Source organism: Theobroma umbraticum, unplaced genomic scaffold, assembly GCF_002168275.2.
Source record: "Theobroma umbraticum cultivar Fairchild unplaced genomic scaffold, ASM216827v3 scaffold_204.0, whole genome shotgun sequence".
Taxonomy (NCBI): Eukaryota; Viridiplantae; Streptophyta; class Magnoliopsida; order Malvales; family Malvaceae; genus Theobroma; species Theobroma umbraticum.
In genome coordinates, this window is record NW_018397267.1 from 3,090,474 (window position 1) to 3,104,448 (window position 13,975).

Sequence of the window (13,975 nt, forward strand, 5' to 3'; positions counted from 1 at the left end):
TTGCTTTACTTACATGAACTCATGAAGCTACAAAAGTAACTAAAATTTTGTACGAAACAAAGGTACTAACCAAACACACTTTCGTTGTTCAAGTTCTTCCCGAGTAATAATTTCAAACGCAGGCATTCCCATTCACCGACGATCAGTTTAAAAGAATGTTTTATGAGTTCTTGATCGCGTGCAATGTTATCTTGAAAGAACTCATTAGCTATAGCCATCTGATCTCGGTAAAAAAGTACAGTGAAAAATGGTCATTCCAGGCATTCTCATTGGGGGGACAAGATACAAAGAGAACTCATGCTATATATGGAATTGTTGTACATTTTGCGTCAAATTGACTGTTCAATTTCCTTGTCGATAAACTCAAATCTACACTCTACACGTCATGATCAAGGGGTCTTTCCATTTTTTTTTCCCTTTTAGTGGAGATTCCTTACAAGTTGCTATAAATTTTCTCTAGAAATGGGCAGTCATATAGGCATGGCAGCATGCAGAAACGCCTGGGCGTTTGCGCTGTGGCCGGTGGTACGTGTTCAACAGAGATTCTCCATCCGCTTCCTTTAATTGTCTTTATCTTCTCTCCCCTTCTCTTCCTTTTAGTTTTACCTCTAAAAACCATCAATAACACCACATAATTCTCTGTTCCTTACAAACTTAACGACCCAACCCACCCTTTCCTTATCTGCGTGGATTACGTTCTTTAATTTCTGATTTTTATGTTTTTTTTGTAGAATTTTTCAATCCAATATTCACTAGGTGGCACAAGAAGAAATACCAACCATGCACCCGGATATATCTACATTCAAATATAAGACTTCAACCACCCATCAACTCCAAGAAGGCAACAACATAGGCCTTTTTAGATTTCACTCGCTAATATTTACAATGGGAACCATACTACACCATTGCTTAACAGCATCTACCAAGGTTTAGTTCAGAAAAAGGGGGAAAAAAGAAGGAGAAAGCCAAGAGTACAGGCCTAGGAGGTAGTGTTTGAGAAGTTATTACATACGTAAACAATAATAAGATGTCTAATGTGATGAGCTTCAGCAATCAAGTGATCACCATCCCTCCCTGAGACACCCATCATATTCATAGTAGTTTTGAGGGAATTTGGAAAGCGACCTACCATGCGATATTGCCATCAACATCAGACTGCAATGGCACTTGTGTTCCAAACTTTCTTTCCCTGTAATGCCATCCTTCAACGTTTTAAAATAAATGTTGTAGTCCTTCTCTAGGGGCGGGTTTTCTGGGTCCACTGTGAATGACTCACTAAATGGAACTACACTTTTAACCTGCAAAAGAAACAACAGTTATAGTATATGAAGAAATAGGGGCACCTACCATTCAACAATAGGCATATCTGCAGCCCAGGTTAGAGTAGACAATGACATCGAATCTTCTCATTTAACACCTCAAGCTAATTTTATCAAACATCCATTGGTTAGTGTTGATTCATCAAGCTTTAATTCCTGTTCTTTTCCTGTCCATCAATGCTTCTAGGTTAATAATAAAAGGGTGACGTACAGGGCTCAAAAATTATAATGCTAGTGGATTATCACTAGCTCATGACTTCTGATATATTTTTAAAATCGACTGATCAACAACACATCATTGATTCCGTATCAGCAGGCCCACAACTCAACCATTTTTTTTTTAAAAGTTCAATTATATTAAAGGTCTGAAAGAACATTAGTTCCCCAGCAAAAAGATTTTGCAAGGCATATCCCATACAAAAGAACCTTGAGGTATGCCATAACAAAATCACACAAGGATCAACCCCTGTACATAAGCCAGCAAAAACTCCTATACAAACCCATTCCCCACACAAACCAACCCCTATAGACAAAAAGGGAACAGAACTCAGGATATAGAATGTGAACTTTCAATCTCCAGGACTATTCCCAGAAATGGGCAAACACAAAAAATATCCCTTCGAAAAAATAAGAGAGGTTGCAGTAGGAATCAATAGGTGATTTAACTATTAGTTCCTTTAATTGTGACAGAACCCCTTCGCTCATCTCCCCAAACCGTGAACAACTCTATTTCTCTCCTTATACCAGATTTTGCAAGAATATCAGCTTGTTGGTTTGCCTTCCTCAATGTGTGTTTGACTTCTCATGTTTTCACTCTTCTTTTTAGAGTTTCAATATGGAGAACCCACTTTCTTAACCTCCACGGAGCTGAATCTGGTGTGTAAACCCATTTATTAAGATTTTGAATGCTATGACCAATTATGGCTCATCCCTATGTAAAGCTACAACCACATGTAGCAAAATGATATGATTAGCTATAATAGCAAGTAATAGACTAACCTCAAATGTCTTGTCACATGCATATGGGCTTTCCAAGGCAGCAATGCATATGCGCGCAATTTCTTCCCTTGATATCTTTCCCTGTATTATCAGATAATTGGACAGTTTTAACAAGAAATCAGGGTTTCAGCCACACCGAATCTTCATATCCAGGAAACAAGTTATGAGGTAGAGTTGCATTTTAATTTTGAGATTTAACATAAATAACCACAGATCAATATCAGACAAGCCTAGTCAAAAATCGAATTTTTAACTTCCATTCACTGCCAGCAACATTACATTGTCTGCTTGGTAAAAAATGAGATCTGCTCTGTCAAGCTCTTCATTTAATGCATACGCCTGCCCTCTCAGTGGCCAAATATCATATTTAGGGAACCAGTTATGTAGAATAATTATCAGAAAGATATCGTTTCATTAGATATCTAACACACAGATTTAGAATATTAGACAAACCAAGTCAATAGCTGATTGTTCAGCTTCCTTTCAATGCCATACCATTATATTGTCTCCTTGATCAAAAATGAGATCTGCTCCAGCAGGCTCTTCAGTTAATGCACAAGGCCTAACAATTGTATAAGGAATTCCACTTTCCCGTATCAAATCCTCACCCTGTTCTAGAAAAAAAAGAAAAACAGTGTAAGAAAAGACACAGGTTCTAGTCTTCATAGGTAAAGGACTGATGATGTAGAGGGAAATGCTTCAGCTGAGCATGTCACATGGCTAGAGGACTGAAAAAGTACAATTAACATAGCAACACCATTTCTTAAAGCAATAATTCATCAAATTAAATATATTTGTATAAAGTAGCAAGATTAAGAAATTGAAAAAGAAGGGATTTCCAAATCATTAAAGGGGGAAGAGAAACTTTGGTTGATGTATTCCCCTTCTTGCTCGATGCTGCCCAAAGTATGTGAACTCTATATCTATTTTAGACACCAGCTTGATAGAAAATGCATCATATATATAAAAAATGATACTATATAATGATATCATACATTCAAGGATTTCTACTGTTTAATTGTTGTAACTTTCTTGTTTTGAAACCAATACTACATTCAAATTCACCTTAGTATTTCATTTCAAAATGATATCATCTAGATATGAAAAATTTAATCTGGCTACTTATCTTCATTTTTTCAATATAAAGTTCTAGGAAATACATACAGGTTAATTTTCCAGTTATATCAATTGTTGTCAGACAATTTATAGCAGGTGCAGAGAAAAGTAGCAGAGAGAATTGAAACTCAGCTACCAGTTTGCATGCAAAAAGCAGGTGGTATTTTCTCTTCAACAAATGATTCAATATTTTTCCCTAAATGAATGAATGAATAAACAAAAAATACATGTGAAGAATTGAACAAAACCTTCAACTTGAATGTTAGGACAAAGCCCAAGTCCTTATTCAAGCGAACAGCAGGAGGCTGTTTGCTCAGATCAATGCCAGGTCTGTCTGGTCGAGTAACTCCTGCAGAGCTCACATGGACAAACCTACATGTGATGCAACAATTAAAAAATTGGATAAGACGCTCACTCTTAACACCCCCCTCCCTGCCCCAAAAAGAAGAAGAAAGTCTAGACCTCATTATCCATAGAATCTGGTAAATGAAGAGATAAAAAAAAAAACCTGGGAGTGATAGGATCCTTTATGTATGCTCTTACGCTTGACATTGGAAGCTCAAAATGTCCTTCCACAAAAGTGGGATTCAGTTTCCCATCATATTCAAACTTGCTGAACATGAGCTGGAATGATTTTGCTTGTAAACAGTATGGTAAAAACACAAAAAGTAGAAAGATCAGAAAACATAGACACAGTAACAGACCTGCAATGATACAACATTGCTTGGATCAAAGGGTGGGGCATCAGATGCAGTCCGTGCTCGAAATACAGGCCTCAATGAAGAGAACGGCAAACAAATCTGTAAAGAAACAATAAGTTACAAATTGAATGAAGAATATAACTTGTTCAATAACGCTGAATTATTGAGTGGTCATGGTGTTACGCACAGACTGCCATTGGCCTCCAATGGTGTCAAAGCTTGCTGCATAACCCACAGTATCCCAATCAGTGCTAGTGCGAACAATTAGTTTATACCGACGCCCATCACCCTTTAACCGCAGCTCCAAACCATCATATGCCGAAAGATCCTCTGGTGTGGAAAAGTTCTGAAAATAAAAACCAATTATTTTTTCCTTTTCACATGAGAAAATCGTATCAAACATTAAGCTATGCATCCAAAAGTCTTCCTGAACACCCAAAGACAATCATGCTTGTGCACCCAAAAAGGATAGTCGAATCGATATGTCTATAAATTATAAATAACAAAGAAGTTCTTCAAATGTGATTTTTGCGCATGAGTTCAGTTTTCAATAAACAGTCATAATCTAATCTAGTTTGTTACAATCCTACCTTAATATTTTCCTTAAAGCTGCAAATCTCAGGAGTTGAAAACTATGGTGATTGCAAATGCCAGCATCTTACCATTGTGCCAAAAAAAAAAAGCCCCTTAACGTTTTATGACTATTAACAAAGTGAGCACACTTACAATGTTCAAGTGCCTGAGACCACAAAATTGTGAAACATGCATGGCACAAGATCATTAAAGTTTGAGAAAAGCCATTGTGGTTTACATACCCTTGTTCTGATACTAGTAAACCCACCATTGTTTGCTGTTGAAACAATGCCTAACACAGACAAAAAGAATTGGAGAAGAAAAAGAGATAAACACGAGCAAAGAGATTAGAGTCATATAGAGAAGCTTATAAATCATGGTTCTAATTGAATTCCAGCAGGATGTAGTATGGAGAAAGAGAGAATCAGATGAAAGGTTCTTAAAAGAACAAACCTTTGAAAAGCCCAGTTGGTTTACCACTTTCACCACCAGTCCAATCAATCTGAAACGTACTTTCACTAACACCGCCCATTACAACATCATCTAAAGCACCCCAACTAAGTTCTTTTGAACTCTGCCCTGCTTAATAGAAACATGGGGAAAAAACCTCAATAACCTTATTTTGCATACAACCAGAAAAATAAGATTTCTCATCTATCCTAAAGTGCCGATAGGCATTTGAATGGGTTAGTGGTGTTTTGCTTGCAGTAATTCCATATGTTGTTAAGCTCATAGAATGTTGTTTACAGAATAGTTACCTAAATTTAGCCAACATGCATTATTGACGAAATTTTTTCATAATGTAGCTGACCAGCAGGTATCGTCGTAGACTAATCATCACCTCGAGCCCAAACATTGTTGGCTTGTCTGAAAATTGATGCTAGGATACCATAGATTTTATACCAACATCACATCACAACTTCAAAAATTGAGATATACTACAGATGTTACAAATGAGTAAATGAAATACTCAGAAATCAATGTTTGATATGCAAACTTAAAACCTCTATGTAATAACATTTAAATTCATAGAAGTTTTTCTCCTTTGTTTCCTTAATTTACAAGACAAAGTAAAGCACATAGACCTGAATATCCCATCCCTTTCTTCATAATTTATAATTAATTATAATCAATTTAGCTTGTCCAAACTGAAAAGAAGGTGCTCCTGCAGCTTTGCTGTAGCAAGGGTATTAATTGCAATTTCAACTTGCAGGAGAGTTATGAGAATACCTTCAAACCCAAAGAGCAGTTTCCCACTTCGAAGTCCAATACCCTCCTTTACAGCATTAATCAAAATTTTCATTCCAATATACTCCACCATTTCAGGTGAAGCACCTTTTATCTGTTTCAACATATGAACAAAATCTCAAAGTTAAGGGCAAAATAGTTGTAACTCTAGAAGAGAAACAAAAGCAAACAAATTCTCAAGTATAACTTCCTTGAGACAAAAGAAAATCCAATGAGGCACAAGATTGCTCTTAGTACGCCACCTCTGGTTCAAAAAACTTGATTCCCTGTAAAACATAACAATTGGATGTCAGGCTCCTCAACCAGGAACAAAGAGTTAAAATAAAATCCAATCACAAATTCAATCTTCTAGGGGAATAAACAAAACAAATAAACTATTGAAGGGCAGATCATATTAAAAGAAATTTTAGAAACTAGGCCAACTATTTTATAATATAATCAATAATTCTCATCATTTTGAGAATGCTTAAAATCATACTTGACTATATTTTGCTCTGTCAGGAGTGTCCCCTTCCTTTGGGCCAATAATTACAGAAGCAGCATTTATGACTTTCCTCACTCCTTTGAAGTACTCAGGGGCCAGAGTGCTCTCCTTCGTAATGTCTCCAACAATCTGCAATTTGGATGAAAAGTCAAAGTTGGAAACATGGAATGGAAGGATTAACAGAAAAACTCTATCAACAGCGAAGAAGGAAGGATATATGATCATGACTCTAATTCTGGGTCACATGACATTATGACAGCACTGAAAGTTAAATTCATAAATCTATTGATTTTATGCAATACCTTGTTTAAGCCATGAGTGTCACTACATTACAAAATCAACAATATAAAACATAATTCCATTGAGGCCTTAAATATGGGAAGCTAGCTCACCAATTCAATCTCTGGACCCAACATCCTTCTTGCCTTCTCTTCATTCCTCACCTAAAAGTAGGCACACATGAAAGCAAAAGTTGAAAGGGGAAAGAGGCAAAAAGAATAAGAGGAAGGAGGTAACATCTATCGAGCTTCTATTTTTTGGTACAAAGGAAGAGAAGCTCAAAAGAATACTAACACTGGCACTCCTCAAGCACTTCAAAAGATATAAATTCACAATTTCAGAGAATGCACGATAAATATGTCAAAAGTTAAGGACAAATACCAATGCTTTAACTGGCAACCCTTTCTTCCTTAAGTTGTCAACCACTCTTCTTCCTACGCCCCCAGTAGCTCCAGCTACCAGAATGAAACTAGCAGTTTCCATTTTCTTTGCTGATTCTTCGGGTGACGGGCCGAACAATTTCCCAATTATGAATTCAACAACCTTCACGGCAACAACAAATTCACATTATTGTATGCACACATATTTCACAATTACACATGATTAAAACTGGAATAGAAAGTCTTTCTTACCTTAGCAGGAGAAGGTGGTCCATTGAAAAAGTATAATGTTTTCAAAAATCTCCCCAAGTCCCAACCCTGCTTTTCTGCGCATATAGGCCCTTTGTACGTTCTGGAAGATAAATACGCTGATCTTTGTCGGTAAAGAAAACACTTAGGTCTGCCATTAAGTTGAAGAAACGGTTTAGGAAGTGGACATGACAGATGCTGAGGCTGCATACAATTCTTAGAAAATTTTCTACCAACATTTGATGAAGCCCCCTGCAGTTTCAGTTGATCAAGCTATGAAATTCAAAGTAAACCATGATTATAAACAAAATGGCAGAAACTAAATTTGGCAAAGAAGGTAGTTCATAGATATTGTATCAAAAGTCACAACCTTCTTAAACAAATGATACTTACACCTCCAAGTGAAGTTAAAATAAGAACCCCACAAATACTTATAAATGAAATATATTCATAAAAAAAGCCTAACACAAACAAACGCATGTAATAATGATGGTTTACTTGCCTGAATACTGAGAATGGAGGAGAAGGAAGATGATGATGATATTGCTGTAGAGCAACAACTTTCCATTTTCTTAATGGTGGGTGACAGAGTCCAAAAAAGAAGAGGAATGTACCAGTAATAGTTGACAAAGAGGAGATTTTAAGGCTGGTGTTGTTGATTGATGATGGTTTGATATTTGAAGCAGAGCAGTTAATACAGACCACACACCCGAAGCCTTTAACAGTCGCATTCAAAAGTTGGACTGTCGAAAGAAAAAGGCGCTCTTTAGAATGGGCTTGATGGGGTTTGCCGCTGAGCCAGTGGAACTGGGCTCCCAAACCCATTAGGATGGCCTAGTCACTTGCTTCTCCAACCCATAAAAAAAAGGGTCAATAAAATTAGTTTTGTATTGGTTCTATAGTAATTAAATACATTGTATACATATTTCTACTGTGTCAAGCGTTATAATAGTGCTTGTGAACATTTAATTTAATAATTGATACATGATTTTTTATTTAGTAGATTCAAATCTCTTATAACAATATAAAATAAAAAATATAATATTTAAAAAAAATTAATTACAAAATAAATCAACAAACGGACAATGGTTGTGGTTTATTAGATGTTGGATTAGTGATAAGAATGAATTGAAAAGAACAAAACAATTATCGAACTGAATGATGTTAATAATCTTTATAAATTTTTCCCCCAGTCAGATGAAATTATGTCAAACTAATTTGGCCTATATAGCATGGGACAAATATGAACTAAGCTCCAAGGCAGAAAAGTATATAAATGGCTAGGAAGCTCAGACAGAACCCTAGTTGTTCACCAAAATATTTTGCCAACAGGATCCCATTTTACATTTCAAAAGTCTCGTTGGTTGTCCCATTCGCGAGTAGAGGCAATTTTTGAATTTCCGAATGTTTAAGCCAGTCAATGCCGGAACACAGCAACCGACTGCGTGTGAATACATAGGAGAATTTACTTGTGACTTAGGAAATTTCAATGTTGTCGAAAAGAAGTAATAGTTACCACTTCAGGAAACGATGATTTCTATATGTCGACTGCCTTCCTAGTTCCTAGACTAAGAAAGAGCAAAAGGCAGAGGGAACAATTTGTTGCAGGGTGGTGCATGTAGGAACAAGGGCAGGCTCATAAATAAATCTTATGCAGCCACAAGCCACTCCTGCTTCTACAACTTAAAACTATGGCCTGCTTAAGCTTGCTGCAGTTAGTGATTATCTTATCTCAAGCTTTTACCCATGTCCTGTAGCAGCTTTTCTGCCAAATTCAACTGTCATTTTTCTACAGCCAACAGAACAACTTGGACAAACAACAATGATTCCCGTCATCAAGCAACAAAATTCGAGGATGGCTCACTGGCTCGTTTTATACTATTCAAGGCAGCAACAAGCCCTGTTTCTGCAGTTGGCCATTTTGGATTCGGATTTGGCTTTTATTGCAATTGGGCTTTTTCTGGTTTCTATGACTTGTCGATTCTTTTCGTGGATTTGCTCAATGGTCAAGTTAATTCAAGGAGGCGTCCCCAGGTACCTTAGTCAGCAAATTGGAAGAGTCCAGTTAGAGAAAATGCAACACTCAAATTCTCCCACGGTGGAAATTTGCCCTTGATAGACGAAAATGGTATTGAAATTTGGTCAACTCATACATCTGGTATGTCTATTGTTGGTATGAGAATTGATGAAAAAGGCAACATGATACTCGTGAACGAAAGCAATGGCCCTGTTTGGGAGTCTTCCCTCTATCCTACCCATACTCTTCTACTTGGGCAAGTAATAACGGAAAACCAATTGCTTACTTCAAGAATCAATTCTGTCAATGCCAGCCAAGGCTTGTTTTAGCCTACTCTAAATTCTCTTGGCATGGTTGCATATCTGGTGGGTGACAAACCAACCCAGTATCTAACTGTTGGTCCCGTTGCGGAGGCTGTACCTCTCTCTACACCAGAGGAAGTTCGTCACCTGCAATTTGTTCAGTTTATAATGGGAGGGATCGATTTCTATTTCCAAACAAAGGGTAAAATGAATAAAACAGCACTCAGTGTTTTGAGTTCAGCAACTATTCAGTTTCTGAGGCTGGATATTGATGGGGGTCTTAGGATAAAGGGTGGAACCTTGGAGATGTATGGAGAACGGTTCACTTTTGGCTGCATACATCAGACGAATGTTGGATCCCACTCAAGTGTGGCAGGCATGGGGTTTGCAAATGTGGTGAGTGCACTTGTCCTGTTGCACCAAATGGCGCGGACTACTTTACAATAAGAAATTATCAACATTCTAATGATGGTTGTCGCGAAATCAATCGTCCACAAGGACCATTTCCAGGTACACCTCCTGAATATGAAATGATTTATTCCGGAAATCTTTCCTATTTCACTAGCTTTGATGTGAAGGCGTCTACTCTTCAATTAATCAATGAGAAAAGATGCAAGCAAGCCTGTAAGGAAAATGAAGCTTGTAAAGCTGCCTTTTTCATTTCTATGAAAGCAACTTCGGAAGGATATTTTTCTTTGCATTCCGATCTTCTCTCAATGATAGGTAATCCACGTGAAGGAGGGTACCATGTATCATCATACATAAAGGTCGCTTCCTCTTCCTATCCGGAAAACAGACCTTTTCACTCTAAGTCTTGGAAGCTAATGCTATTAGCTATATATGCCTTTTTGCTAAGTATGATTGTTGTTGTTACAATATGCTTCCTGCTACGGGAAAAGATGAACTGTGCTTGCATACAACAGAATGATCTTAAGTCAGTCATCTCAAGAACTCTAATAAGTTTCTCTTACAGTGAATTATCTTTTGCAACTGCTAAGTTCACTAAAAGGTTGGGAGGAGGAGGTTTCGGAGTGGCGTAGAAAGGGATGCTAAAGGATGGAACAATGGTTGAAATAAAGCGGCTTGAAAACACCGGGCAAGGGATTGAAGAGTTTCTAGCGGAGGTGGACACAATCGGAAACATACATCACATTAACTTGGTGAAGCTAATCGGTTTTTGTGTTGAGAAAAGGCACAGGATTTTAGTTTATGAATATATGAGCGGAGGGTCGTTGGACGAATGGATCTTCCATGAAAACAGAAACTTTTGTCTCGATTGGAAAACAAGAAAGAAGATTGCATTAGACATAGCAAAAGTGTTAGCATATCTTCATGGAGATTGCAGACAAAGAATTGCTCATTTAGATGTCAAGCCGCAAAACATTTTCTTGATGACAATTTCAATGCAAAGGTTTCTGATTTTGGGTTGCCAAAGCTGATTAATAGGGATCAGAGTCAAGTAGTGACCCGGATAAGAGGCACGTTGTGGTACTTAGCTCCTGAGTGGCACCACTCAAGAATTACAGTAAAAGTTGACATTTACAGCTTTGGAATTGTTCTCCTAGAAGTTGTCACGGGGAAGAAGATCTTAGATTACAGTCAACCGGATTCATATGTTTGTTTTCTAAATCTTTTAAAGAATAAGTGCCTTGAGAATCAGCTGATGAATATTATAGACCTCACAAGTGAAGATCTGCAACAGCACCTTGAAGAAGTCATTGCTATGACAATGCAGGGACCGTGGTGTGTGAATGAAGATTGTACGAGACGACCCTGTATGAGTTCAGTGGTAAAGATGTTGGAGGAAGAGAAGATGCCTGAACCAAGCTGCCATTTGAGGTTTCCTCTAGCATTTCCTTTACCACCCTCTGATAGTTACTCCTAGTAAAAGCTTAATTCCGCAACATGGACATCACTATAAACAATTATCATAACCTTGTTATATCTGGCTGCCAACTAGATTAAGTAGCTCTTTTACAGAAAAAAAATGCGTTTGCCGGGAGTCGAACCCGGGTCTATTGCTTGGAAGGCAATTATCCTAACCGTTGGACTACAAACGCTGATTGCTTTGCTTGGATCCGCCTAGCAAGTTGAGGTATGCACGCTCAAGCAGCTCTGTTTTTCACCCTGGGTGGCATTGAAAGTGGTTGGATTTGTGCTTATTGCATTTTGCAATTAAGCCATTATTATATTTATTCCTGCAATAGAATGAGCTGGCAGACCATTTAGGTTGGCCAACACCAAATTATGCATGTATGTAAATATATCCCCTAACTACTTATTGGCAAGTGATTGGTTCAAGCCCTTTACTTTGGGTTGGAGCCTAACTCTACCCAATCTTCTGATACCAAACTCCTTCTCAGATTCTCCCTTTACCGACCCATAATTGTTTCCTGGCCCAAAAGGAAAATATAATGTTTTTCGCTTTCAATTTAGGTCACAAATGAACAACTAAACCTAAATTGGGAGAGGAGAAAAATGAAAGCAAAGAATGATAGCACATTAGTACTCAACAGGGAAAGCATATTCCCAACAACCCTTTTAATTTTGAACTAAGTTATGCTGAATGAATTCAAACTAGGTTAGTACTAATATTCAAAAAGTTATTTAAATTCAAATCTTTGTGGGATCATAAAGCACATTTATATTAATATTCAATATCTATATATTATAGATAGATATATGCCCATATAAAGTTGGATTAAAAGAGCTAAAATGGGAGTGGCGGTGGGAAAGAAGTACGTTTCTATTGGCCAGTCTGAATTGAATTTGATATAAACAGCCTAGTAGGCTTGTGATCATTTTTTTTTTCAAATCTACTTTTGACGAATTCTCAAAAAATACAAAAAATAATAAGTCCCATACATGAATTACGTGGGTCATTTATTCTATATATAGTAATGAATGACAAACAATTCAACATCCCAACTTTATTAATTTTGATGACCAAATCATGAAATTTGCTAAGCAAGCTACACTTTTTCATGAATTAGAATTGTCCTTTTGAGTGTTTTGACTGATTATTTGTATCATGCAAATCTTTTAATCAAAACATCCAGCATAAAAAAAAAAATATGGAAATGGTCTCCAAAGTCAATTGAAGATGCATATAATAGCAATATCTTCAGGCACAAGGCGATGTCCGGCCCTGACTTTGTTGATGCGAACTTTTCGGGTTTGTAGTGAGACAAGGGAAGCACTTTCGGCCAACGGCAACGGGGGTGCTCTTGTCGACTGGCGGACACCCGAGCTGCTGACGTGGGTGAATGCTTTGGGGACCCTTCTGCAGACATTATGCCCAGCAAACATTTTCTATTTTTTATTATGAAAACATTTATGCCGACAGTTTTAGCTAATTTAACACGATTTTTTTGAGGGTTTCCTCTTTGTTTCCCGGTTTTGTTTTTTCTCATTGTGTTAGCAATTCGTAAAGATTATATATATATATATATATATATGTATGAATTTATTATTTAGGTCAATATTGTCGACGGTTTATTCTTTTGTATTTATCTAAAGGAAGGGTACTTGTCAAATATGGTAAGGGAAATGGCTCACATGATGAGTCATGGTTTCTATCATCTTTCTTTTGAATTTCGATGCAAATTTTATTTTGTTTTAAATGAGTGAAAATGTGAAGGATTTCTAAAGTTGAAAATGTTGTTATATTTGTATTCTAATTTGTCGGTGAAAGAATCGGAAAGTAAAACCTAATGGTCGTATGTATAAATGCATGCTAAATGTAATCCTTTGAGGTATGAGCATTCATTGAAAGAAAAAAAGAGAGTTGACCCATTAGGCATTTCGCCATTAAAAATCATTCAATCCATATATATTCTTGTTTATAATCTATGGTTGAAAGGACTAAATATTTTAAAATGATGCTTTGCCAATTGCCCTCCCCTTGAGGACTCTTTGTTGAGGGTTGTTGTTGACTTTCTCAACACAAAACAAAATCATCTTTCATAGGCCATTTGCTGCTATACTCTTTACATGTTCCGATTGGATAATATAGAAAATAATAGCAAAAAAATGAAAAATAAAATAAAAATGTAACAAAGTCGAATAAATTATTATTCAAAAACTTGTAATTCATGCAATGCATTTTCATTTCCCCATCTGTTATCAAATACCATATAACTCATATATATTATTAATTAAGAAAATGATGGTTGGATGTATAGATCATGATGAAGAAGTCAAATTCCTTTCTTCTACACATTAACCTCTCGTTTTCTTTTCTGGTTTACTTGGGTTAGTGATCCGAGGTCTACATAGTTAATCAGTTGTCAATTTATGGTGGTTTGC

The 13,975-nt window shown here is 36.8% G+C and overlaps 1 protein-coding gene, 1 non-coding gene and 1 pseudogene across 7 annotated transcripts; 1 reads left to right on the forward strand and 2 right to left on the reverse strand.

Moving 5' to 3' along the window:
* Window positions 1–832: 832 nt before the first annotated feature.
* On the reverse strand, window positions 833–8,016 carry LOC110424227 (NAD(P)-binding Rossmann-fold superfamily protein). 6 transcript variants are annotated; one of them, XM_021438762.2, is made up of 16 exons: window positions 7,851–8,015; window positions 7,352–7,621; window positions 7,101–7,262; window positions 6,833–6,883; window positions 6,435–6,569; window positions 6,199–6,222; window positions 5,939–6,050; window positions 5,162–5,287; window positions 4,951–5,000; window positions 4,323–4,481; window positions 4,139–4,234; window positions 3,943–4,058; window positions 3,683–3,806; window positions 2,814–2,927; window positions 2,319–2,399; window positions 833–1,298 (listed from the first exon to the last, which is right to left on the reverse strand). In XM_021438762.2, exons 1-16 carry the CDS (start codon window positions 7,914–7,916, stop codon window positions 1,062–1,064), a joined length of 1,923 nt encoding a protein of 640 aa, XP_021294437.1. In that variant the 5' UTR covers window positions 7,917–8,015; the 3' UTR covers window positions 833–1,061. The 6 variants fall into 6 exon arrangements, 5 of the variants coding, with proteins under 5 accessions (XP_021294437.1, XP_021294436.1, XP_021294439.1 ...); XM_021438761.2 differs by having other exon boundaries at window positions 5,162–5,290; XM_021438764.2 differs by having other exon boundaries at window positions 7,352–7,600; window positions 7,851–8,014.
* Window positions 8,017–9,715: 1,699 nt separating this feature from the next.
* On the forward strand, window positions 9,716–11,785 carry LOC110424354 (putative receptor-like protein kinase At5g20050; annotated as a pseudogene).
* TRNAG-UCC (transfer RNA glycine (anticodon UCC)) lies at window positions 11,656–11,727 on the reverse strand. Its single transcript has one exon. It is a non-coding gene; the product is annotated as a tRNA-Gly (tRNA).
* Window positions 11,786–13,975: the final 2,190 nt, after the last annotated feature.